Source organism: Lycium ferocissimum, chromosome 7 (genome assembly GCF_029784015.1).
Source record: "Lycium ferocissimum isolate CSIRO_LF1 chromosome 7, AGI_CSIRO_Lferr_CH_V1, whole genome shotgun sequence".
Classification (NCBI taxonomy): domain Eukaryota; kingdom Viridiplantae; phylum Streptophyta; class Magnoliopsida; order Solanales; family Solanaceae; genus Lycium; species Lycium ferocissimum.
In genome coordinates, this window is record NC_081348.1 from 37936595 (window position 1) to 37962915 (window position 26321).

General features: G+C 35.7%; 3 protein-coding genes across 3 annotated transcripts; 2 read left to right on the plus strand and 1 right to left on the minus strand.

The window, feature by feature from the left end:
* The first annotated feature begins 480 nt into the window (after window positions 1-480).
* LOC132064829 (protein DWD HYPERSENSITIVE TO UV-B 1) lies at window positions 481-9347 on the plus strand. Its single transcript, XM_059457954.1, has 10 exons — window positions 481-540; window positions 1805-1871; window positions 2317-2570; window positions 3626-4211; window positions 4688-5326; window positions 6243-6683; window positions 7634-7828; window positions 7988-8044; window positions 8834-8896; window positions 8984-9347. Exons 1-10 carry the CDS (start codon window positions 503-505, stop codon window positions 9065-9067), a joined length of 2424 nt encoding a protein of 807 aa, XP_059313937.1. The 5' UTR covers window positions 481-502; the 3' UTR covers window positions 9068-9347.
* Window positions 9348-14822: 5475 nt separating this feature from the next.
* Window positions 14823-15714, plus strand: LOC132064830 (peamaclein-like). Its single transcript, XM_059457955.1, has 2 exons — window positions 14823-14983; window positions 15322-15714. Exons 1-2 carry the CDS (start codon window positions 14899-14901, stop codon window positions 15504-15506), a joined length of 270 nt encoding a protein of 89 aa, XP_059313938.1. The 5' UTR covers window positions 14823-14898; the 3' UTR covers window positions 15507-15714.
* Window positions 15715-16651: 937 nt separating this feature from the next.
* On the minus strand, window positions 16652-26321 carry LOC132064831 (uncharacterized). The gene is made up of 6 exons (XM_059457956.1): window positions 25948-26321; window positions 24303-24508; window positions 20252-20525; window positions 19786-19890; window positions 18068-18312; window positions 16652-17188 (listed from the first exon to the last, which is right to left on the minus strand). The coding sequence occupies exons 1-6, from the start codon at window positions 26146-26148 to the stop codon at window positions 17083-17085; spliced, it is 1137 nt and encodes a 378-aa protein (XP_059313939.1). The 5' UTR covers window positions 26149-26321; the 3' UTR covers window positions 16652-17082.

The window sequence follows — 26321 nt, forward strand, 5'->3', positions numbered from 1 at the left end:
GAGAGAATTTGCATTTGCGTCAACCGCTAAAAGCCTATGATCTAAAACAAAATATCTAAGGGAGTTTGTAATTTATCGATCAGAGATGTTTGGAACTTATATTCTATATAGATTTAAATTTAATATCGAAACATCTCAAAAACAATCTTTTATCATTCATACAATAGTACAAGTATTCAGGAAAAAAAAATCATCATTAATTGAAAAACTAAGTAGTACTCCCTCCGTCTCAATTTATATGATATTTTTCGCTTTTCGAGATCCAATTTGACTTAAATGGAAACCGATGCAAACAGGAGAGAAAAATGAAAAAAGAAAAGGAACAAAAAGAAGGAGGAAAGATCAGGAGAAAAAAACAACAAAAATAAAATAAAATTAGAAGGGCTAAAAACCATATAAAAAGATGAAAAGAAGTTGGTGATTCCAAAATTTGCTAGTCCGCACGTAACGGCCAACTGTATCGGAGTAATCCAGTCGGAACTTTGTAAAAATCGGAGCTATCATGACCGCCAGCACCGATATCGCGTCCTTAGAAACAAGGTAAAAAAATCCATCGTGTAATTTTACAACATCACGTGCTAATATTTTTCTCAGTTTCGTCACCATTTGTATATTTGCGTTTCAATTTCACCAAATGTAAATTCTTTGTCTCCTTTTGTAATCGTAATTTTGCTCTACTGGGAATTAAAGTTTATAACATTTATTACTGAAATCACTGGGTTTTATTGAGGTAAATTCTCTAATTTGGATTATCCACTCTAGACTAGGATGTTCTCGAAGATTCAAAATGATTAATTGGAGGCTAGAGAGTGATTTGTTATCCACCTTTACTCTAGCTGGTAAAATTTGAGAACATTGGAGATGTAATTTTGGGGAGAGGTGGTTAGATAGGATATGGCGCAGTTTCAGCTTACAATGGGACATGACCTTAGATAGGAGGTTGTGGAGGACTCAGATTAGGATAGAAGGTTAGGAGGTAGTCTCACTTACTTCTTTCGTCCTAGTAGTTGTAGTTTGCTCATTCGTTTATTGCCATTTGGTTTTTGCTTATATTGTTAGGTCTTGTACTTCGAGTATCTTATTTATTTATGGTAGCTACTGTTTATTATGACTCTCTCGCTTTTGTTGCTTCTCGTTTTCATATTGTTTTGTTATGCTTGTCCTTATCTGACCTTTTGTCTTGTTCTCTTTTGAGCCGAGGGTCTTTCGGAAACAGCCTCCTAGGTAAGGTTTGCGTACACTCTACCCTCCCCAGACCCCACATTGTGGGAATTTACTGGGTATGTCGTCGTTGTTGGAGATGTAATTTTGGTTAGACTGTTGACTTTTGTAGGTTGGCATATTTAATCATGCCTGAATATTAGTGTTATTTTTATTTTATGAGGGATAGACTGACTAGTGGATTTTGTAATTTTGCGCTATGCTCCATCTTAGTCGCGTGGGAAATAGAGGGAAAAATATATACATTAGCAATCAATCTTTATCTCTGAAGACATGAAATACGAAGTAATGAACAAGTCTAAACAAAGTGGAAAAGTAAATTTGATGACCTCAAAACTCATAATTAATTTTGATCCCTGAAAACACATCACAAAGAAAAAGAAACAACAAGTCTTTTTTTATAAGGAACAAACAACCTGCTTTGCGCTTACTTATTTCTTAATGCTGACTTCCGTTATATCAATGCTTGGTTGACTTTCTCCGCTGTTTGATTAAATGGGCGATACTTTATTTTGCTGAATGTTTTGTTGTTATTGTTTTTCAATTTTTCTGACAAAGGTTTTGGTACTTAAATTGAGTCCAGGTACATGTGTTCTTGTCAGGCTAGAGGAGTTCCGCCTAATAAACAAGTTCTGTCAGCTCTTTTCAAGGTTTGTGATACTGTAGTTGTTCATTTTTTACAACCATCTGTAATGCTGTTTTTAATCAAAATTTCATGCTTATTACTACTTGTTTTTACTTGCTCGCCCAATGAGGTAGACATCTAATTGCTGAATATCTTCTGGAAAAAGATGGTCTTCTTATAGAAAGAATTGGGTTTTATTTCAAGAAAATCTATATTGGGCATGTTAACATGATTTGACACTAGTTTCAAGAAACATTATTTCTTCTACATGCTAGATAAATGTATTTCCTGGTTTGGCACCATAGGTGTGGCTAATGCATGATAAAGAGGACATGCTTACTGTTACTTTATTAAATCAGTTCCTTTATCCTTCTCACTGCTAGCGAATTCTTGTGACTTTTGCTGCGGAATGTGCTGCTTATTTCTTGTAGTCTGAAATCTTACATTCCTACTGCCCATATACGATCCAGGCCAAGTTGAAGAAAGCCCGCCATGAGGTGTCTAGCTTAGTGATTTTGCTGGATGACATCAAGGATACAGATTTCCACCCACTGCTTGATTTGTTGATGGAAGTTGATCTTTCTCAGATTGATGCAGTCGATATTATAAATAGATCTGTATGCATCCTGAGTTGGGAGTATCTTCTTCCTTTGCTGCGTGCTAGCAGTAGAAAGCTTCGAGTTGTTGAACTCCAGGACATATTGTTTGGCAAGGACTTCTTGCTGTACGTATTGCCATTGTTGTATAGTCTATTCCTACTCCTTGCCACAATCAATAATCTGTTTTGCTTTGCCGCAGAGGCAACCATAATTTAAGTAGATATATTTGAAAAAGTAAATAAAAAACAAATGCATTTTCATGGAAGTGATCGAATACACCTTTCAATTATGAACCATGAATTGCATATGTTGGTTTTCCTCTAACATATAGGCTTTCTCATCTATTACCTTTAAAAGTTTTTTCCGCTTAGATTTTTATAATTATGCATTTCATTAGAGATGTTTTAGTTTTGACTAATATATACAGGAGGAATCAGCACATGGTCCTGAGTTTATTTTACCTTTCTGGATGGGTTGGTTAAACTCATAAGAAAGAAATATGAAACATTGACTTTGTTGGCCAATCAGAATTTGCCTTCTAGGATTTATAATTGGCTCAAAATATTTGGTACATGCACAATACTGGATTCTTTGAATAACTGCCATGACGATCTTATGAAAAATGAGTACTTCTATAAAGAAGATATAAAACAATGTCCAGATTTCTGGAAAATACTTCGCATTTTATGTAACTTCTACAGCACTCTGTTGATGCGGATACTCAATAAAATACCTTTAACAATTTAAACAAAAAAGTATTTACCAAAGATTAAGTTTTAAATATGTTACCATTGTCATAAAAACAAAAAGTATAAGTTTTAAATCTATGGGCGTAGCTGACGTAAACTGAAAATGTTTAGCACAGTTAATTTATTATATACTCAAAATATATTTGGAATTAAATTAAACAGAAATATCAAGGGAAAGTTGTTTCGAATCTACTATTCATTAGATAGACATGTCATGTTATTTCAAAATCGAATGTTCTAAAATATCCAAAAGAATGAACCCGACAATTGATTGTCTTCTCCTAGTGTGCATGTTTTTTTCCTCCAGTTTTCTGGCTGACGCATATATTGCTTTTCCTTTTGTTGTGTTAAGACACAATGTGAAATGGATAGGTTCTCCTTTGCAGTATTTAAGTTGATGTGCATTCATTTCCTTTATATGTGTTTTTCAGGGATCTTGCTCAACGAGGCTTACCATGCCAAGTCCTAAATCTGAGGTCCTCCCATTTCCGAAAGCTCAACATGATTGGGAATTTCACGCGGATGCACACCCTTAACCTGGATTTCAGTGCATCACTTACTAACTTCCGTGAGGACTGTTTTACCTGTATGCCAAATTTGAAGTTCCTCTCATTGTGTGAGACAAGAGTGACTAATTTATGGACTACCACCGCTGCACTTGCGAAACTCCCTTCCTTAGTCGAATTACGTTTTCAGAATTTTTTACAAGATGATGAAGCACGGAAGCATTCTGCATCAGATAGAAGGAATGATTACTGGTATTCAGATCATACGGAGATAACTATTCATGATGAAGCACCATCAGTTAGTGGTGAAAATATCATGTATAGGCTTTTTAATGAAGGAAACCAATATTTGAATAATACTGATATGAATCTTGATGTGAGTAGCGAAGCGGAAGATTCATCTGATGACAGTGAAGTGGACTTTTCAGGCCAGGATCGTGAAACGAGTTTCATGGAACTCTTGCCTGATGCACCTCCTGTTTGGGAGGATCTGGTTAATCTGCAAAATGAGGTATACCGGCAATGGTTTTTTTATTATTACGCTACATATATAACTTGGCATAAATACTTAACCAGATTCCCCTTCTTAGTTTATTTGGGCTGGGAAGACCAGTGATATAGACAACAGAAAAACAAAATACTCCTTCTCCTATAACTCTATTCTCTTTTTTCTTTTTCTTCTCCTTTGATCTTAATAACAGCATCTCTACCCGTCAAAAGGTAGAGGTAAGGTCTGCGTACACTCTACCCTCCCTAGACCCCACCTGGTGGGGTTATACTGAGTATGTTGTTGTTGTTGTTCCTCTGATCTTAATATACAAAGACTCGGTTGTGTATTTATAAATTACTCTCATCTTTTGACATCATCATCTGTCTGCTTGTACGAGCCGCTAAAGCTTTGCATGCTAAAAACTTGATTTCACTGCCGAGCCCCTCTATTTGAATGGGAAAAGAATGATAGTTTTCTTTTTTATTGCACCATGACAGGTTTCTTTTGGCACGATGGAGATGCAGGATGACGAGGAGCCATTCTTCCGTTTGTCTGACACACGACTGCCATACATTACTCCAAAGAAATGTATATCTCATAATCCTTCACCAATATGTTTCGAAAAATTCTACCGAGAGTACATGATAGCTTCATTGCCAAACCTGAAAATTCTTGATAACTTGCCTATTAGGAAGGTTGACAGAGAAAAGGCCGAATTGATCTTCTCACAAAAATTTGAGCACCTACCATATAAGAGGAAGAATAAGGAGAGTGTTGTCAGCATTCTGCAAAACCGGGAGACTAGAGCAAACCATGCTCGCGGGCTCTTTCCTAGGCAAAAGTCGCAGTACTTTTATTCGAGGTCATTGTCTGCAGCCAAAGTAGGTTCCGTTGCTTGGCCTGCCCTCCGCCCCCTCTCGATCATGGGCACCACAGCAAGAGATGATAGAAGAAGCTATCGACCACGCCAATTTGAGTATCATCCATCTGATGCAAGCCTTATGGTTTTTGGAACATTGGATGGTGAAGTGATTGTTATCAACCATGAGAGTGAAAAAATCGTCAGTTATATTCCCTCACTTGGAGCAATGAACAGTGTGCTGGGTTTATGCTGGCTAAAAAATTATCCCTCCAAGGTATATCATGTAAAAGGTGTAAATTATAGCTGCATCTTGTGAAGGAATCTCCCTGGGGATTGTGTTCCTAGAAATCCTAATCTGTGCGTACTATTTTATCTCCGAGTATTCGTTCCTTGCTAAACATGCTCCTTTGCTGTTTCTGGTTTACACCTGACACTATTAAGAACTTAGAAGTCCATCGTGGTTCATTTCCTTAATAATGTTGTGCGAACACTGATTAAATCACAATTTTTTTGGGCGCAACTAGAGGTTGTAATTCTCTAACTAGCAAGTGCTATTTTTATCATCCAAGGGTGTGGCTTAGTGGTCAATGAAGTAGGTTTCGAACCATGATGATCAGGTTCAGTTGCCAGCGAAGGCAAAAAGAATATGTGATTTCTTCCTATCAGTCGAAGCAGAGTTACCTGGTACCTGTGCTGGTGGGAGGTAGTAGGTGCCCCCTAGAATTAGTCGAGGCGCGCGCAAGCTAGTCCGGACACCACGGTTGTCATAAAAAAAAACTAGGCTGTAATTCTCAAGTAATGTCAAAGGGATTTGCCTATATTGTAAAAAATCCATTCTTTATGATTAATATCCATTGGTCCCCTATCTGTTTCCATGAACTCTGTTGTGGAAGGGTCATGAGTTTCTTATGAACCAATATTTAAAGAACTTTTTGCTATTTTCAAGTAATTTAGCTTGAAAAGTCACAAATAAGCAGGATAATAATGATGGACTGCTTCATGACTGATGAATATAATCAGTTAGTAGGTTGGATTTTACATGTTTAGAATTGGCTTCGAAGCAATTGTCAGCTGCAGAGCAAAAGATTCATTGGCCATGCCTATTCTTTTTTGGTGTTGTAGGCTTAACCTGCTAAGTCATTGAACTTAAGCACCTGCCTATTTTGATAAAACCCCTACGTTTTTCTCAGGTCATTGCTGGTTCTGATAATGGTTCACTTAGATTATATGACATACGGTTGATGCCTCCAACAGCCACAGGCAGCCATCACAGTTCAGGTTCAGTCATGTTTGATGACTTTGACCAATTAACATCTGTTCATGTCAACTCTACGGATGAATTATTTCTTGCAAGTGGATACTCAAAACATGTTGCTTTGTACGACATTAGCAGTGGCAGACGCTTGCAGGTGTTTGATGATATGCATCGAGAACATATAAATGTCGTTAAATTTGCACACCACTCTCCATCTATTTTTGCCACTTCATCATTTGATCGTGATGTTAAGTTGTGGGATTTAAGACAGAAACCAAACCAGCCTTGCTACACTGCTTTAAGTTCTCGAGGAAATGTGATGGTTTGCTTTTCCCCTGATGACCAATATCTTCTTGTTTCAGCTGTTGACAACGAGGTAATTTATTGATATAAGTTTCCCATTTACAATGATGCTCCAGGTCGCTGCTGTTATTGTGCTTGTCTGAGCTTTTTCATGATCTGTCCCTGTTTCCAATGCATAACACAGAGTAATCATATCATATAACATATTCTTATTAAAAATAATCATATTGTAGCATAATCTAGTTCATGGATTTCACTATGAAACCTTGTTATCTTAAAATGGACTTTCACCATCACCCTGGTATTCTTTAATCAAGGTTAGATTGTAGGGATAGAACTGAATTCTATCTGATAAAGTCATCAAATTGTTGTTGGGAAATGATTAGGTCATATATAGGATAAATATTTGACCAAATCTCACCTTGGAAGAGAAACATGGAAAAATTCACCTTTATACACTAGCCACTAAACAAAGAATTGATGAATGCAACAGGAGAAAAGAGACTGAAGTACTGACTAAACTCTACAGAAAGAGGATTGATGTCTTATACCTGCAGCAAAGCTTCTATTAAGGCTGACAGGAAGAGGACAGTTGTTCAGGATCAGCTTCCTGGGATATCCCAGGGGCATGTTCCTGTGAAACAAAAGATTGATATGAAAAAAGAGAGCAAGAACTTCCAAAGCATATAAAATGCTCATTTTTATGACTCTTCTCTTACCAAGTTGTTGAAGCTTCTATAAAACTCTTGGCCAGTCATTATTTCCTGAGGAATAACTTCATTTTCCCCTCATCTTATCTGAGAAGGTGGAAGAACTTTTAACTTTGTTCCGTAAAAATTATGGCCCACCATTTAAGTGGAGGAGTTCTAGGACTGTTTAAGAGGGATATATACCAAACTGACATAACACAAAGTAAAATGAAAAGATTTGCGAAAGTAGTTTTTAATGGATATATGACATGTAGTTCCGCCAAACGTCATCCTTTTCCAGGATTTATTGAGAGCATGGAAAAATTATTGGCAGGTGAAACAACTGTTAGCTGTTGATGGGAGGCTCCATCTAGATTTTAGTATAACGTCAACAGGGAGCTCTCAAAATTACACTCGTTCTTATTACATGAACGGAAGGGATTATGTCATCAGCGGAAGCTGTGATGAACATGTAGTCCGCATCTGTTGTGCTCAAACGGGTAGGCGGCTTAGAGACGTATCATTGGAGGTAACCTGGTTTATTGATGATTGTCATGCTTCAATAACTTTCCTTGCTTTTCCACTGTTTCTTACAAATTTAACTGATTCGACCACATGATGATTATTTTTACCATCATAATTGCCGCTGATTGCTGTTTGACTGAGATTGCATCTCCGTGTTGCTCAGGGAAAAGGTTCAGGAGCTTCAATGTTTGTCCAATCATTGAGGGGGGATCCTTTCAGAGTGAGTCCTCTTTTCACGTGACAAGTTTTTTGTTCTCTTCTTTTATTTTTTGCCTTTACTTTTTAACATAAAAATGCTTCTACTATTTTTAAGTTAACTACAATCCTTTTTCCATGTGTCACTTAATTAATGGAATTAGATATCAGCTAATGGGTCTTATATCATCAGTGGAAGACAGGTTTGACTAGATTGCTTCAATCTGTGCCAGAAATAGTTCTTGTGTGTGCTTGCATGGGAGAGTGGTTTATTTTTTAAAGCATATTTTTTATATTTGGAGGCTTTGGCTTCTGATCTACAAAAAAGAGGGGAAAAAGGGGTAAACTAGTATACAGCTGTTAAGTTTTTTAACTTATATATCCCCATGAAACTGTCGAAAGGCTTAGGCTCTTAAAACATCTATTTGGAAGGAGACATTTGGGTTAAAAGATAAAACGTTAGATTCTAAGGATTTCAAATGATATCATTTAAATGTCATATGAAATGAACCCCAGTAAGATACAATCTGTGTGATTTAAGTTTTTTTTTTATTTCCATTTTGATGACTAAGCCTATTAACTTGAGATAGATAGTATCAAATCCTCCATCTAAAAGGTCTAGTCTGCCAAATATTTAGTTGGATCAAGCTAGAAGTTGAAATATCTCTGATGAAGCTTCTCATGCAACCTTAACGTGACACTTGTATTGCTTGAGATCAGTTCAGTCAAGTGTCGAAGGCTGGTGCAGCAACAAGTCAATCCCTCTAAATGAGGAAGTTTACTGTTCTCACTTTCAATATCATGTTGTTTTCAGGATTTTAGCATGAGTGTCTTGGCAGCCTATGTACGTCCAAGTTCAAACTCAGAAATTGTTAAGGTCAATTCAATGCCTTGACATGTCGATTTTTGACATTGAACAGTTAGTCACCCGGGTGCCTAATATTCTTTCATGAATATGATGTAGGTAAATCTGCTGGCATCAAGTGACCAAGACAAAGGGTACTCGTACACTCGGCAGTCTCAGCCATTATTCGGTAGCGGAGGCTGATCTTTATGCAGTCATATCACATCAACTCAAAAAGTTACTTGATGATTTCTGCATGCTCTGTATGTGCTTGTAGTCTTTGTAGATACAATTGAGACTAGCTAGGTTTTAGTAAAAATGTAAGTAGGACAGCAACAGAACTGGAATCTAGGTTTGCTTCAACTATCTGTTATTCTGTTTGAGCAACCTGGTGTATGTTGTAATATTTGTATGAAGTGTAGTGCTGATTTATGAGACATCGAAACTACCACTGCTGAAGTGTCACCTTTCTGATGTTCTCTCATCCTGTAAAGACTAGCATCCTGAGCTATTGACGATGGTTTCAAGATGGGCTGAACCTATAGATGGGCCAAAGTCCAACCCTGCCCAAAGCTTGTTTGGGCTAAGATGGGCTGGGTCAAGATGGGCTATATGAAGGGTCATAACCCAACTTAACCCACCTTTTCAACATTTTGAGAAAATAAAAATATCGATATTCTTTAATTATAAATATCTCTTGCTCATGCTTTTCTATATAAACGGTGTATTGAAAATCAAATTTAAATACTTTTTGGATATAAAAAAAAACTAAAAGGTATGATTTTACTCAAAATAATAAAGAGATTCATGTAAATATTTCCTCATAAGTTATCCCAGTGCATAAATTATATTCGAAATTATTCCGAAAATAATTAAATGTTAATTGTCGTAATGAATATTGATTTTGTCAAATTCTCCTCTTTTTATATATTTTATGGTTGTTTTGTACATAACTAAGAGTAGCAAACGTATGTCGGATATGGGTGGGTCGAAAATAGGTTAAACGGATACGCATAGGCCCTTAGGAAAAAAAAATAAAAAACTTAAAAATAAAATGTTACTAGTAAAATAATTTAAATAAGGAAATAAAAAAAAATTTCCTAAAAAAAATAAAAAAATAAACATTTAAAAAAATAAAAGTAATTACAAAAATAAATTTATATAATAATTAAAAAAGAAGTTAATTTTTGTAAGCTTTTACTCTTATTAATGGAGGACAATTGATGGGTTAATTTGGGTTCATTTGATGGGTCACAACACGTGATGATTTGTTGATGAGTCGAAACATTTGAAATTTCCTCAAATCGGTACATCTTCAAAACCACTCTAGCCCAAACCCATTAAAACTTGAGTTGAGGTTGGAAGTACGAATGGATTTTTTGGCTTTTGTCACCCTTAGTTTCAGTCCTAAAGCTGCGAGGCATTGTGGATTAAATTATCAATCTAACCATCTAGTTGCACTTGTAACAAACCGAAATGTCAATTTAGGTGTATTTTGAATACTGAAGCTTTTGTTAAAATCCCTAGATTTCTGATTATTTAGCCTGGCCTTAGACCTCATAATTTGTATTTTTGTGAACTTTGTTTATTAGTTAAGAGTCCTTTTCTGTAAATACACTGCTTTCATGGGAACTTCCACAAGACAGCTAAGATTTCAACATTCAGAGCTGGTACATTGGGATTGCGATTGCGATAACTTATTCTCGATTCGGGTACCACCTTGCACTTGGGAAGTCAATTACTCTCGAAATTAACCTAGTGCATTAAGAACTCATTGTTCAATTACTGAATACTGGGTTCAGTTTTTCTCTCCTCTTTGGTGTGCCTCAACTGTTCTTTTTAATGAGTCAATTCAAGCACGATTCGAGTTAAAAGTTTAAAGTCTTGGGTCAACTCAAATTAACTCTCTGGTGGTCCGAATTGACCTACAGAAAGATTGTAGTAACGAAAAAAAAAAAAAATGACATGTATTCTTTCACACACTGCAGGTGTAACTCAACCCGCCAATGCGACGCCATTGCCTTTTTAATGTTGTCAAAGTATTTTTTACGTTGTGATATAACTTAAGGTATACAGACTTAGAGCCCGTTTGGATTGGGCTTTATAAGTTCTTATAAATTTATTTTACTTTTTTTGTTTTTTTTAAAAATTTATTTTGTCTTAAAATAATTTCAAAAAAATAATTACTCAGTTTGAATTTTAGCTTATCTAAAACAGTTTATAAGCCGAAAAAATAAGTTTGGGTATATTAATTTTTATTTTTTTTGGCTTACCCATCCAAACAGGCTCTTATTCTTCCTTGGATAAGTATTATAATTTGGAGTCCGGAACTAAAATGACTTAATAAAAAACCAAGTGAATCAAAATACCTCAACTAAAAAAAAAGTTACAAAACTACCTTTAGTGCAGTAAAATACTGCGCTAAAGCAGTTCACGGAGACGGAGCCGTTAACTGCTTTAGTGCAGTTTTTTGTTATATATAGAAAAAAAAAAAAAAAAATCTATAACGCAGTAAAATACAACGTTATAGAAACTTACCAAAAAAAAAATTTGGCCAACTTTATTTTTTGCAACACTTAGTGTTTTTTTCCATACTTTGACCAACAATTAGTCGTGTGTCAAGACTCCGAAACGTCAATATTTTATATAGAATCTGATATTTTTTTCTGCGTACAATAATGCAGGCTCAATACATCAAGGATACGTAAACGTTCGAATCGTCATTTTAGGGGTTGAAAAGGTGCCGAAGTAAGTTTTGTTTGAAAAAAACAGGTAGTGTCCGACTGTAAGGTTATTTTAGTCAACTTTAGATATCGAGAAAATTAGTCAAATTTTTATTTTCAAAAATTGAAACCACATGAAGTGAAATTAACATTCACAGCTACATTACCCCGAGATTTTTACGTTGAAATCTATTGCGTATCATCATATTATAAATAAATAAAACTGAAAATTTCACGTCAATTTGGGAAAAAATTGAAATTGAATGGGATAAAAGGTGTGTTTTTTTTAAAATTGGCTCTGCGTCCGCAAAGATCTCGGCAAAATACCTAAAATAAAAAAAAATCGCATAAATCGGATGTCCGAGCGCAAAGTTATGACCATCTAAAGTTTGACCACTTTACAACTAGTTTTTCTCCCTATATTTTTTAGAATTATATTTATATTCAAAATAAAGTTATGTCTTGATTAAAAAATAACACGCTTAAATCAAAACCTTAAAAAATAAAACACTTAAACTTTAAATAAAATTTACTTTTATCTTTTCAACCCCATAAAACGACGATCCGAACGTTTACGTATCTCGATCTATCGAGCCTACATTATAAGACGTGGAAAAAAAAATATCAAGTTCTATATAAAATATTGATGTTCTATATCGGAGTCTTGATACACGACACCTTTTCAACCCTTAAAATGACGACCAACGTTTCGTTGGTCAAAGTATGGAAAAAGCACTAAGTGTTGCAAAGAAAAGATTTATTAAAATAAGATGTTGCGATCTTTTTATGGAAAAAAAAACACTATGTGTTCCTTAAGTGTTTATTTTTTAATGCGTAACTTTATTTCGAATATGTTGCAAAAAAAATCGCGTAAATCGGACGTTCGAGCGCAAAAAATCGCATATATTCGAAATAAAGTTACGCTTTAAAAAATAACACACTTAAATCTAAACCCTAAAAATAAAAAACTTTAAGCTAATGACAACAAGTCTTCAAATAAAAATGGACGCCTATGTATATAACACTTAAACCTAAAGTTTACAAACAAAATTTATTTCGGGCACCTTTTCAACTCCTAAAATGACGATCCGAACGTTTACGTATTTTTGATGTATTGAGCCTACATTATTATACGCAGAAAAAAATATCAGGTTCTATATAAAATATTAGCGTTTCGGAGTCTTGACACACGATTAATCGTTGGTCAAAGTATTGAAAAAAACACTAAGTGTTGCAAAAAATAAAGTTGGCCAATTTTTTTTTTTGGGTAAGTTTCTATAACGCAGTATTTTACTGCGTTAGTTTTTTTTTTTTAATCGCTTTATAACGCAAAAAACATCGCGCTAAAGCGAGCTTAACGCTCCGTCTCCGTGAACTGCTTTAGCGCAGTATTTTACTACACTAAAGATAGTTTTGTAACTTTTTTTTTTTATTAAAATATTTTGATTCACTTGATTTTTTATTAAGTCATTTTGGTTCCGGACTCTATGATTTTGCTGCCTACGAAAAAATAACCAACGAAAGGGAGCTCGAGCAAATAAAATTTGAGTTATAAGAAACGAAGTAAGCTGGAAAAACGAGACAAAAATGCCCGCTTGTCGATGCTACTTTGAGGGGACGTCAAAGTGAATTATAATTTATTTATCATCTCAATTAAGTACGTCCATTGTCCAGGGTCATATTGCAAGCACAAAATCGAGCAGGTGAGTGTACTTAGTTAGATTTAATACGAAAACATTGGATCTACCCTTCCTCTTTGTGCACGTAAAGACAAAAATTTCAAGCTCATATTACATACTACTCTCTCCGTTCATTTTTCTTTATTCACTTTGAATTTTTCACGCTGTTTAAAAAATAATAAATAAAATATATAATTTATTAATATATCCATATTAATTAGTGCATATTTTTATTGGATTTGAAAAATGATTTAAAGTGAGTAGTTAATACTATAGGTAAAATAAGAAAAAATAAATTATCTTATCTTGATATCTTTATATAAGTGACAACTAAAAGAGAAAATCTATTTTTGAAATATTGAATAAGTAAAAGTGAACGGAGGGAGTAAAAATCAGCGAGTACAATGTCGATTTACGGAATACATTAATGTCCCATCACTATTGAAGATGCCACACAACTTCAGAAAGATATGAAGATAACTGATAAGGCACTTGGGACTTTCGTTTTCTTTCAGAAAACTGTGTACAGCTGTCTGTGCCCACAGTCTCCTTCATTGGTGTCCCAGCTCAATTTGTTTGCATTTCAAAGAACCAATCCGTTGAACGTAGGACTGGTATTTATTAAAATTTCATGTACTTGTCATTTCTTACCTGTCTTACATAAACACATGTTAATGGTTATATAGTGCAGTTGACGCACAAAATAAGTGCTTAACTAATACACATGGTACATTTTATTTCTCAGACGGAGCAATCTTAGACAACCCGTATTTAAACAAATGCAGATTCAAGATTTAAAATAGAAAATAAGTGTTAGGATTTTATTAACCAACTTATTTTTTGTGAAAACGGGCGTAGACTTGGTCCAAATATACATTTCTTTGAAATTTTCCATTAAATACTTAAATGGTTGTAGTTAAAGTAACTGGCTGTGGAATTACTCGTTATTGACTCTTTAAATTTACCTTTGTGTGTTAGATGGCACGCAGTGGCGGAGACCCCCTTCTACGAGCGATTTATTAATTGGTATAGTGACGGAGCGAAGAATTTCAAAGAATAAAAAATGTCAAGGTATAAAATTTGAACTCATAACGTAAATCAATTTTTGACCCCCTGATTGCACTATAATCTATTTTTTATGTCAATGGCGATGGAAACTCAACAATTTATATATTATCAAAATCATATCATTTTTACCCTGTTGACATAGTATAATTTTCCGACAAAAAAGATTCAATTGAACCCCTCCAGAACTGCAAATTCACTAAACATATGCAAAAATAATATTTAAAACCAATGTACATATATACAATGCAACAGGCTCACATTGCTTAAAAAATACAATGTAAAGTAAACATTAAGTTGGAACAGGGTAGAAAAGGCTTGTGATCTCCATAAATCCAACTAAACCAAATACAAGCTGACTTATGATGATAAACAATACAGCCATTGATGGCACGTGAATCCACTTTTTTAATACGAACCCCGTTGTTGAGGATATTAAAAAAAAAATAAAAAAAAAAATTGACGGGTCTATAAATACCCTGTAGTTTCTACTATTTGCTTAAAGTTCTGAGTTTCCAAAGAAACATTCCTTCTCTGCCAATTTAAGTGAAGAGTGTTGAGAGTCAAAATGAAGAGGCTTTTGTTAGCTTTTATGTTGGTGTTTGCTCTTCTTTTGACATCCTCATTTCTTGAACCTGCAACCGCCAAATCAGGTAAATTAGCTAACACAACTGCCGTTCAGTCTACCAAAACTTCTAAATTAAAAAAAGCAGTCGGTGTACAAAGCTCTCGCTATGCACGTAGTTTTTTATAAAATCATACGGTGACAACGATCTTGCCGTCAAGTCTAGGTTTTCTTCGTAATAAATTTTCTAACTAATTGCATAAAATTTACTTGGATTTAACTTATATAGATCCACAATATAGAGAATTTCTCACTCGGTCTTATTTTTTGAGGTACTAGTCACACTTTTTATTACCTGTAGTTATCTTTTAGATAAATTGATGGTATAAACTTTTATTAACTTACTATGATATTTGGATGGTGCAGTGTACTGCGGGCAGAAATGCAAGGCTAGGTGCTCCAAGGCAGGAGTGAAGGATCGGTGTGTGAAATACTGTGAGTTGTGCTGTGAAAAGTGCAAATGTGTTCCAAGTGGGACTTATGGCAACAAGCACGAGTGCCCTTGTTATAGAGACTTGAAGAACTCCAAGGGCAAGCCCAAATGTCCTTAATATAAACCATATTTCTTCACCTGCTTGTGTACCTGAAACTATTTTACTGTTTGGTTTGAGTAACAAGAGTACCAGACTCTTTTGTGTCTGATAAATTTTCAGAATAAGAGCTCCTCTAGGACTTGTTAAAGTTTATACGTCTTTTTATTACTAGCAATTATTGTATTTGTATGAGTATTGAGATGAATTCTGGACTTTAATTCCTCCACTTTCTTTTTTACTAATCAATGTTCGTGCAGCCAGTGCCATTTGAAACAAACTCTTATCACTCTGTCGATAACTGCTACAAGCTAGAATTTGAACTCTTTTTCAGTCGTTCAACCAAATAAAAGTCTTAGTGGATAGAGTTCTTTTAACAAATCTTTGTCTTCAAGTGGTAGGAGATAGCAGCAATTAGCAAGTATGTTATAAAATTAATCGAGGTGCACTCAAGCTAGTGCAAATGTCATGGTTTAAAAAAACTACCTAATTGAAGTATTCATACATCAATTATTAGCAAGAGAACTGCCGTCCAATAGTTCAGCCATTTAACCGAAATGTTATAATTCTAAATAACTTAAAGCTAAGAGAATGACCCACGCATTTTCATTTAATCTTCAATAAATGCCACAGATATAATATTGATTCCATCATAGAAAAGAGAACATGGAGAATTAATAGCACTATCAAGAAGCTTGACGAACGACAAAATAAACATGACAGATCAACTCATCAATAAATATGATAACATTAGAACAAACTTGATGTTTCATAAGACTGATCTGAAGTGGATACCCACAAGGGTGTTCTGTTATCTAACACTTTGAGGTTCTCCTTCAGCATGTCTAACAGAAATAAAAAAATTATTTGATGCAATATCAACTCAATTCTCTGCTAACATGTCCAAAATATGTTGCAACATATATCTTCTTCTTATGGAAAATTTTCTATTGAATAATTTAATGGAAAGGATGATGGCTATTAAACCAAATGAAGAAATAGATTTAGGCTTTAAACATCCCAGACACCCCATAACCACTCCATTTAATCCAATAAAATTGTGAATTTTAATCACATATGCACTTAAACATTTTCCACTATACCGATAAAGGCACAAAACGATTTTCAGCACCGGACATACTCCTCCAGAAATGGAAAAAGGAAAATAAACATAATAAGTTTTTATTCTTCTCTGATTATAATAATGAATTCTGAACAGTACATCCTGAACATATTCGCATTAGTTGCAAGCCTTAAGATACTTTCTCACCTAGTCACACATCAAATTACATATTTTAGATGCTATCAACAGTCTCCACACGAGCATTGTATCAAAATAACAGGAATAGACCTACTTGACAGATTAGTACAACGACCAGTAATCGAGTATTTCATCAAATAATTACAGAACCGCCTAGAATTTGCAGAACCATATTTCAGCCAGCACACTGTAGTCAAGCGTGTACAATTGACGAGCAAACAAACTCGCCTATTTACAGAGTCAACCAAGTTAAACAAGACAAGAGCGCTCCATCAACTTGCTAATTGATACCTTTCTCGGCCTCTTATGGCTAAAAACAAGTGTCAAATCAACTAGCTAATTGCTCGAACCTTCACTCTCTAACCCACATGGCAAGGATAATAATTCAGAAAGCTTCACCCGATATTCTAGACCTCTAAGGTAGTGCCCCAGCAACATGCACCTGATGAAATTATTAAGAGAGAAAGTCAAAGTTACTGTCTTTAAATATCAAATAGGAGCAGTAAAATTCAGCATCCAGCTCAAGGCAGAAAACAGAGGACTTTTCAGAATATTGAGCAAAACTAATACTCCCTCCGTCCCATTTTATTTGAAGGTGTTTGACTGGGCACGGAGTTTTTAATAAAGAAAGGAAGACTCTTAAAATTTGTGGTCCAAAACAAGCCTTAGATATTTGTATGGCTGTAAATCATCTTATAAAGTTAAATTGTTTCTAAATATAGAAAGGTATCCTTTATAGGACTAACTAAAAAGGAAAGATTGACATTTAAAATGGGACGGAGGGAGTATTCATTTTTTGATATCAAGAACCAACACAGCAGCACATATACACAGTCAACAAACAGGGCAGCACGAGTAACAGAAGCCTAACGTTACATGATCACAGGAGCACATTCAGACAGTTAACAAACTGGGCAGTGGATGAGTAACAGATGTGTAAGACTGACAGGCAAACATCTGATCAAAGCAGCAAGAGAAAGACTGCAAGTAGGGAAAACAGAACAAAGGTTGCAGCTAGCCTAATACAGTTGGAGCAAGTAGAGCATTTGATTCATACTTGTACATGAAACTTCTTTATATTGACCTTTACGGGATTCCCCAAATACAACATAGTGGGTGCACACCGGCTATACTTGTATCCAGGAACTACTTTTTTTCAAGAACCAATAACCTACATAGCTATAAAACTTAAGTTCCTTACTTGTTCGTACAGAAGCCTAGTCAATTAAAGAAAAATTTCTCAACATCCAAGTTCATACAACTAGAAGACTTGTACATTTGCAAACCTCAGTATTTAGATTATTGGAGAAAGTAGTCTCACCAAAACAACAGACGAGCCAAATAATCTCTAGTCAATGATATCTGAGGCTGGAAGTGAATGGATGTGTTCTCGACAAGATCGATGGAGTCTCCAGCTATACCATTTACAGTTCCTGCAGAGGTATTATCTGATGAATCAGGGGCCTTAGAATGCATTCTAGGGGATAGAGTTGCGAGTAGTCCATGGACTACGGAATGGATGGTCTCCTTTACTTCCAAGGATGTTGGTTCTGAGAGCTCAGCAACCTGCTCGCATTGATGTTGATAGTGAGCAAAGGAAAGAAAAAGGAAGACATTAAGATAGGAATAAGGAAGATATAAGTTTCCCAACTTCCAAATCTGTGAACAACCAAGAGATCACACAACTACAATTACAGTAAAGCTAGAGGAACCATATCAAGAGACAGCCAAAATATAGAATAAGTCGAGATTAATAAAAACTACTAACGGAAAAACATGCTGCAATGTTGATTTGGTAGTAGAATCAATTTGCACCACGTGAAAATAATCTCCCTCAATAATGAAACTAGGCAAAAGAAAAGAAGGGAGAGAAGAAGTGCAAGATGTGTGGGTTAGGCACACATCACAGATTTAAGCCCTGCCACAGACAAAAGGCTGATATTTAAGTGGAGAAAGGTAAATGGGCAGGCCCATTATCCACCGAGTTTCTCCACTAGCCTCCGGGATTTCTTGGATATCAAAAAGAAGAATAAAAGAAGGGAGAGAAGCATCTTTTTCTATTCTTGGTATGAGTGAAAGAGAAGCTGTGAAAGTCTTAGTTCTTTCTCTAAGTAGAAAAGAAGGATTTGAATAGGTTACATTTGACTTTAAACCTTACATATATTTTCTACTTTGTCCGTAAATCTATGGTCTCTTTTAGAGAAAGGGGATGTCCAACCTAACATGGTCCTTTTCATTATGAAACTTAAGGCTTTTTTCATAACCTTATCCCATCCTTTCTCTCCCTAAAATTCATCCAAAAATAAACTTATAACGAAAAATCTCTCTTAAATTGCTTCCTTAACTTTCTGTTTCATCACATCCAACATATCAGTAAGTTCAGCAAGAACTCTATTATTTTCCTTCTTTTTTTTAATTATAAGCAACAAGAACTCTAATGTATCCAAGCAGATCAATGGAAAACAAAGATGGAGCCGTGGAGTAGTCCTATATTTTTTTTAATCTGTCACCTCCCTTGGATATTTTTCACATACATAAGATGCTATGCGGTCATATTTTCTTGCAACCCTGCTTCAAAAACTTCTCTTTTGAGCCGAGAGTCTATCTGAAACAGCCTCTCCACCCCACAAAGGTAGGGGTAAGGTCTTGTACATCCTACCCTCCCATACCCCACTTGTGGGATTACACTGGTATGTTCTTTTTGTTTAAAATGATAAGCGGAAGATCGAAGCAGGTAACTAGTTAGGGTTAAGCTTTGTCGTGTTGGTACGCTTACATTGGGTTTAGCATTTGCTAAGAGTCTTTTTAATCTTTTTAAGATTAATATTTTAGATTAATATGTTAGTAGATAATATAAAGAGCCTACTGAAAATTTGAATGAAAAGGGTCCAAATGGAGCAAAGTGGATAGCGACATTCATACAACAAACCCCAGCTAGGTTGGCTTGAGACATAGTAGTTGTCATTGTTGTAGTATAAACTGCTTATGCAGTCATAAGAAAGGACAGTTGACATTTTATACAGTAAAAGAACCATTTACCTGCTCTGGAAGCAATGATCTTAAGTAGTCCAACAACTCATTCTTCTCACCTACAAATTGTTGCATCTGAAGAGCTGCACTTTTCCTCTTAACTTCACGAAGTTCCTTCCACACACAAAACAACAGACATGTCAATTTAATGTTCAGACAAGACGAAGCAATAAATATAAACGACAACTAGCAAGCAATTCTGGCAGTAAACCCTACAATTAAAGGGGACTAAACCATGAATATAATGTGTATACACTTTTCTGCTTGAGTAAACAACATACTGTTAAATAACTTTGATCAGTTTTTTTACTTTGTCAGCATCCTAGTAAGCATGTAGGAAGATCTCTGTACTGGAGCTAACCCTTTGGACTTTTGCTTGTAATTTTCAGCAGCTACTGGATGCAGTTTTAATGAAATCTTACTTTCCTTGATAAAATAAGAATATAAGGTGCATACACTGGAATGCTGATTCTACCTTTTTGTAAGATCCTAAGCGAGTCTGTAGGTCTAATATGTATTGCTGAGCTTCAGGGGTCATTTTACCAACGTCTGGAATATCAGGTGAAAGTTCAGTCTTCCCCTCTGATGATGGTTGTTTATGTTCTGATTTTTTGCTCGATATATTTTCATTCAGCAATGTCTCATCTCCAACTCTAGAATCTAGAGGCTTTTGTCTACCAATGTTTCTATCATATATTTCAAGGTTCTTTTCAAGACAAAGCCTGTACTCTGCATTTCGTAGTGTATACCTGCAATATTACAATGGATTTCTCTTTATGCAACACATTCAGATACAAGCATCAAGTAGAATGAACAAATTCAAGCTCCTTTTTGATATTATTTTGTAAGAATAGTTTATTTCTTCCATCTCTCACTATTCCCATTTCCCTGTTCCCCGATAAATTACAAACAACATATCAAACTTCCATCGTCCTTTCAAGTCTTCACGTCTAAGTCAACTAGAGAGTGGATACTAAAGATAATGAGAATTTGATGCTCATTCCAGCAATATTAAGAATTATTTCATCTCTTAAGCTCATTCCTTTCTGTTCATGTTATGAGATTTTCTTGATCGTACCTTGTGAACAACTCTACATATTCTGGTTCAGCCAGAACCTTCTTTCAATTTAGGGTATGTTAGGTACAGAGGAGAATGTTTTACCTGGAAAATGTCTTCTGCATAAATGACCGGGGGAGATACATGCTAACTATGGGTAGGAAGCAGGAGCCATTATGTACAAAATTTCGGGGGGTTACAGATCTTCATATTTGATTTTTGAACTATAGAGACTTCATTTAACTTAGGTTGATCTAGGCCAGAGACATACCTACATCAAGATTATCCCACCCTTAAATCATCGCACCTACGGTCCAACCAATTGGGAGAGAATCAATAGATTCCGGAACGATTCCAATTATTTTTTTAATTGTATTCTTGCTATTCAACAAGTTTGACCCCCCTCTAATTTTTTTGTTTTCTTTATTTGATTTGCATTTTCTTAGGGGACTTAGATTCAAGCAGAAATGCTTTACCTTGTAAGAATCATTTTCTAGCCCATTTTTCAATATATAAAAACTGCTGGCATATGATAATTGTGCAAGGCATAGAACAAAGTATGAAGTAATGTTTTGATGAAAATTTTGAGTATTAAAGGTCGACAACATGTCTACGTGTCGATTCAGGTAAGTGATAAGGAGTAAGAGTTGGGAAAAGTAAGAGGCAAGTGACAAAGTGTTGACTTAAGCATATGTGTTTTGATGATTGACAAAGTAAAATGAACAAAGACAATAAACCAGCACTTCAGAAATAGATGAAGTCATCTGTGATTAAACCAGACAAAGGCAAATCATGCCGATGAAGTGATTGAACCAGGTCTGGGGATATGGTCTACTCAAGAGGTTGCAGACATGCAAAACACCGTACACATGAACTAGGTCTGCAAACGTGTTCAACACAGTGCCAAGTGCAGGAAATAGATCAAGGACATAAGCAAACAGATCAGGGCAAGACAAGGATAGATGGACCAGGTCTATAAAGATGTTCCATACTATATGAGAGGTATGTTCTTCAGAGTTCAGATATGCCGAAATGAGCAAGAACGGAGGACTGGGGGAAGAAGTTTTTTTTTGATTAAGCACCGGGTGTCCGAGTCTCTTTGAGCCCCGACTAATCCCGGGGGTGCACAGGCCCTCGGCAAGGAGTTTCCCGCAAGTGCACCACGGGTAATTGTGGTTTCCCCAGTCCGATGGCCCTCAGAAATTGTTTGCACCCAGCGGGTTTCGAACTTGAGACCTTGAAAGGGAGCACCCCAAAGCTCAAGTCAATTGCCACCAGGCCAACTGGGGGAAGAAGTTCGTAAGAACAAAAAGGTTCAGATGCAAGCAGAATGTGAGAGTAAGCTTACTCTGATGAAGATGGAACTGATTGAATCAAGATCAAGAACATGCTCACCCCAGAGATAGGAGAATGAGCTAGGAAAAGATGAGTCAAAGACTGCTGCAGAATACAGATGGACGAAACAGGTTTTTGGACATGTACCATGTCAGACAAGTGAGGAGATTCAGAGAAGAAAGAACCAGGCGCATGGACCAGGTTCAAGAACATGTTTCAGATCACAGTCCTACTCGGAGTAGGATTTGTGTTTTATGGTAAAGACTTGGCGGTCAAGATTTGTAGGATTCCTTGCCATAATTATCAAGATACTTCAGACTCCTACAAGGACAGTGAAGCCGCATGGAAAGGCAAGAATCCTAAGTCAACTAAAACCCTATTACTACTAATGGGCCGATTCACGAAGGGTTTAGGTTTTGATGACCTGCTGCGTACTCAATGCTATATATATCCAAGTTTTACCAAGAAGAAAGTTTGTGCATCTACAAAGAGAGAAAATCAGAAGTTGAGCAAAGCTGTCAAAGCTATAACTGAGAGAAGTTCTAGGCGACCCTGATACTACAAAGAAGATTAAAGAAGCTGTTTTACAGAGTTTATGTTTTACAGTTCTTAAGTCTAGACTTGTGTATTAGGCTGTTTATCGAGTTGTACCTTATCCGCTTTCGTAGAAGCAAATAGTGTAGGTATAAATTGTTAGTCAAATCCAACTTCAAGTTGGGATAACTTGAAGAGTGCTTGCTAGTCTAGGGAGATTAGTGAGATAGAATTAGAGGTTAGTTCCTAGGTTACAGAGTTTGTAACTTGAATTTGCATAAGCTCACAGTTGTAGTGGAGTTTGGGAAAAATCCTTCAGAGTTGTAGGTCGTGACTTTCTCACCCTTGTGAGCCGGGTGGTTTCCACGTAAAATTGATGTGTCTCTTACTTTACTGTTTTTTACTATTCCGCAAACGCTAGCTTGAAATAGGTAGAGTAACGTGTTCTATCCGATAGGTGAAAATCTGGTATTGACTTGGATAGAAATAGGGCGTGCAGCACAACACAAAGGAATACGACTTATATACATAAATGAAGTAATCATTATCCCCTTTTGGCAGAAATAGTTTCCTTAAGGAAAACATTATTCACAACAAGGTAATAAACACTTGAAGAATGTCTCCAGGAAATCCACCACATCAAACAACCCTAATTAATGCTCTTTAGGACGAAGAAAAAAAGAACCAATACTCCCTCTGTCCCAATTTATGTGATACACTTTCCTTTTTAGTCTATCCCAGAAAGAATGATACATTTCCTTATTTGACAACAATTTAACTTTAAACTTTACCTTTTACGCATAACGAGATGATCTATAACCACATAAATATCTTTGGCTTATTTTAGACCACAAGATTCAAAGTCCCACTTTATTTCTTAACTTTGTGCCCAGTTAAACTATATCACATAAATTAGGACGGAGGGAGTACAAAGTTGAGTTACGTCCCGTGTTCAACTGTTCATACACCAGTGTGATTCCAACCTATAGAATCACCATCACTAGTCTGATTACATTAGGTCCAATGTTCGTTAGGCCTCTTTTAGTCTTGTTAGTGATTTGTATGCCAAGGAAAAATGTTAAGCACTCTAATGCGAGAGAACTTGAATTTATAAAATAAGATTGATACAGGTCCATATGGAGTGACATGGTTAGTGGGGATTAGCAACGCCATCTAACTTGGGAATAAATTTCTAGTTATAATTGTTGTTATTTGCATGAAAAAAGAGGAGGCATATAGTGTTTTTGGTAACACAAAAATGTGGATGCAGCTTAAATATAATAGAACTGGATCCATTTTCTTATATCAAATAAAAGCGACTAGTGTTCTGTAGGATTTCAATTAACTTTTATAGGAGAAACGATCCTAAAGAGAATAAAAAAAAAGTAAAAGAGGGGCGAAGGTGGCTCATCATGCTAATGATGCTCCCAAACGGCAATGGCTATTAAAGTAAGATGGACATACTGGGCTATAATCTTCACCAAATCTTCTTTCCTCTATCTTAGTGTCGATCCTTAAACTTAATCCCTACTAAGAATAAGCATGATGAGGGGTTGTGGGCAAGACTCAAGAGGTGCACATGCTAAAAGACAAAGCATACCCAGTCATCATTGAAGAGATCAAAAGCTTGGAGATTGGTTCCCACAAAGCTTCAATTAGAACTTGAAACTGGTCCGATGGAAGCAAGCCCAACATGCCTGATATAGTTCTTTTCATAGCATCAAGTGTTGTGGGTGGTACATCTTTTTGAATAAGGCTCACGTCCAAGGGCTCTATCTCTTGTATCAAATTTGAGAGGACTGATTTCTGGAAAGGAATAAAGAAGAAAAAGGGGGGAAAATGAGCAATCTTTAATCAAGTTCAGCATTATACTAATATTTCCTACAAAACAATTTCCAAGGTTTTGTGAATGAATAACCATCAGTTGCGCTACATACAAAAGGAACAGCGAGCAAATCATATTTTAAATCAAGTCATCATGACAAGAATACTTGTTTTTCTAATGGAACAAATAAAACCTCAAATATTTTGCAGTATATCAACACGTAATGGACCTAAAGAACATAACTACAACTCAAATTCAGATTTGATTTCTGTTACTGGTGTCTACATGATATAATAAGTATTCTTCTTTGAGAAAAATATCATAGTTTTGCTGAATAAGACCAATGTCAAACCTCTATGGTTAGTGATCTTGAACAGTATCAAGCATTTTCATTCCCCATAATAAGTTACAGGATAAAAGATCATATGCAGCCCTGAATCAACCAAGGATCAGGTCTCCTAAGCATCAAGACTACGTCATTAAAATGAACATAACTCGAATGCCAAAGTATTTTCTCTTTAGTTAAAACTCATCTCCCAAACAACCAGAGATCATCCGAAATTTAAAGGCAACAAATGTGCCACTGACATATATACAGAATTTTATTTTGGAAAAAGTTCTTTAAAATTTCAATATGTGTATATATATATTCCAAGTTCGCCAACCAGTAGACGCGCACCTTTGAATCCAACAGTTCTCATTTAAGGTGAGGAGGTAAAACCAATTCGATTGAAGTGCTAAAAAATGCTCACAACCACAAATCAAAATCGGGAAATTTTCAAAAATATACAGCCCAACATGAAATATTACGCCACGTAGCCTAATATACAATATTATACAACATTATACCTTGGGGAAAGCACTATACATAATGTATCAACCTTGTACAAAAGGTGTTTATACACAAATATGGGCTAAACGAAACTCAAAATATAAGCTACGTGGCATAAATAATTTCTCCCAGTAGACATAGACGGGCGGATGCAGAGCCCGCAAAAATTTACAGTGCATATATAGGGTAGATTTTTTATGTTTATGTATATATATTAGCTTTTGAACACCCTGAATAAATGGAAAAGGTTAGCTCAAGCAGTCCAGAGTGTTCAAAATTGTCTCTAGTGTTATAGGTTCGATTCCCATCAACAACATTATTTTTTTATATTTAGCTTTTGTTATTTTTTTCGAACCCCCTGAATTAAAATCCTGGATCTGCCACTGGACATAGAACGTAATTTTCCCTAAAATCCTATTGGCATAAATTGGTAATTGCTTAACATATATCGATAAGGAAAGCTAATTTACATTTAGCAGCAACATAGCACTTGAACTACTACAAAACTGTGGATACAGACATACATATTAAACCAAAACAACATAAAAGGAACAAATCAGAATATGCAAATTAGGTATGAAAACAAACCTTGGAAGGAGAATTGTGATTGCTGGCACTGAAACCATCAAAAGAAGAAGCAACAATTGAGACAGTTCTTAAGGTCAATGATTTATTAGGAATTCTGGTGGAATAAAGGGGAAGAGAAGAGAGTGAAGGAGAAAGAGATACGCGATTGAAAGCGCGTGGAGGAAGAGGAGAAGTGGAGGGGCGAAAGGAGAAGGTTGCCATTGACAACCGCTATTGCTCCTTGTTCTCTCTCTCTCTCTCTCCTCTTTCAATTCTAAAACCGGTAAAATTATACCCGACCCGGAAAAAGGAACGATCTTAATTGCACACTGTACACACCTTCAAAGGAACTAAACCCGTGGAAAACGTCTCTCCGTCGATTGATGAAAATTGGG

Bases quoted from the DNA above. Each gene is read 5' to 3' on its own strand.
- LOC132064829 (XM_059457954.1), top strand. From the start codon at position 503: ATGACCGCCAGCACCGATATCGCGTCCTTAGAAACAAG. The intron at 4,212-4,687 runs GTATACCGGCAA...GCACCATGACAG, and splicing joins TGGTTAATCTGCAAAATGAG to GTTTCTTTTGGCACGATGGA. The intron at 6,684-7,633 runs GTAATTTATTGA...AATTATTGGCAG, and splicing joins TTTCAGCTGTTGACAACGAG to GTGAAACAACTGTTAGCTGT.
- LOC132064830 (XM_059457955.1), top strand. From the start codon at position 14,899: ATGAAGAGGCTTTTGTTAGCTTTTATGTTGGTGTTTGCTCTTCTTTTG. The intron at 14,984-15,321 runs GTAAATTAGCTA...TGGATGGTGCAG, and splicing joins ACCTGCAACCGCCAAATCAG to TGTACTGCGGGCAGAAATGC.
- LOC132064831 (XM_059457956.1), bottom strand. From the start codon at position 26,148: ATGGCAACCTTCTCCTTTCGCCCCTCCACTTCTCCTCTTCCTCCACGC. The intron at 19,891-20,251 runs GTAGAATCAGCA...TGTGTGTGGAAG, and splicing joins GCTTAGGATCTTACAAAAAG to GAACTTCGTGAAGTTAAGAG. The intron at 17,189-18,067 runs GTGAGACTACTT...TAATTTCATCAG, and splicing joins TTGGCTCGTCTGTTGTTTTG to GTGCATGTTGCTGGGGCACT.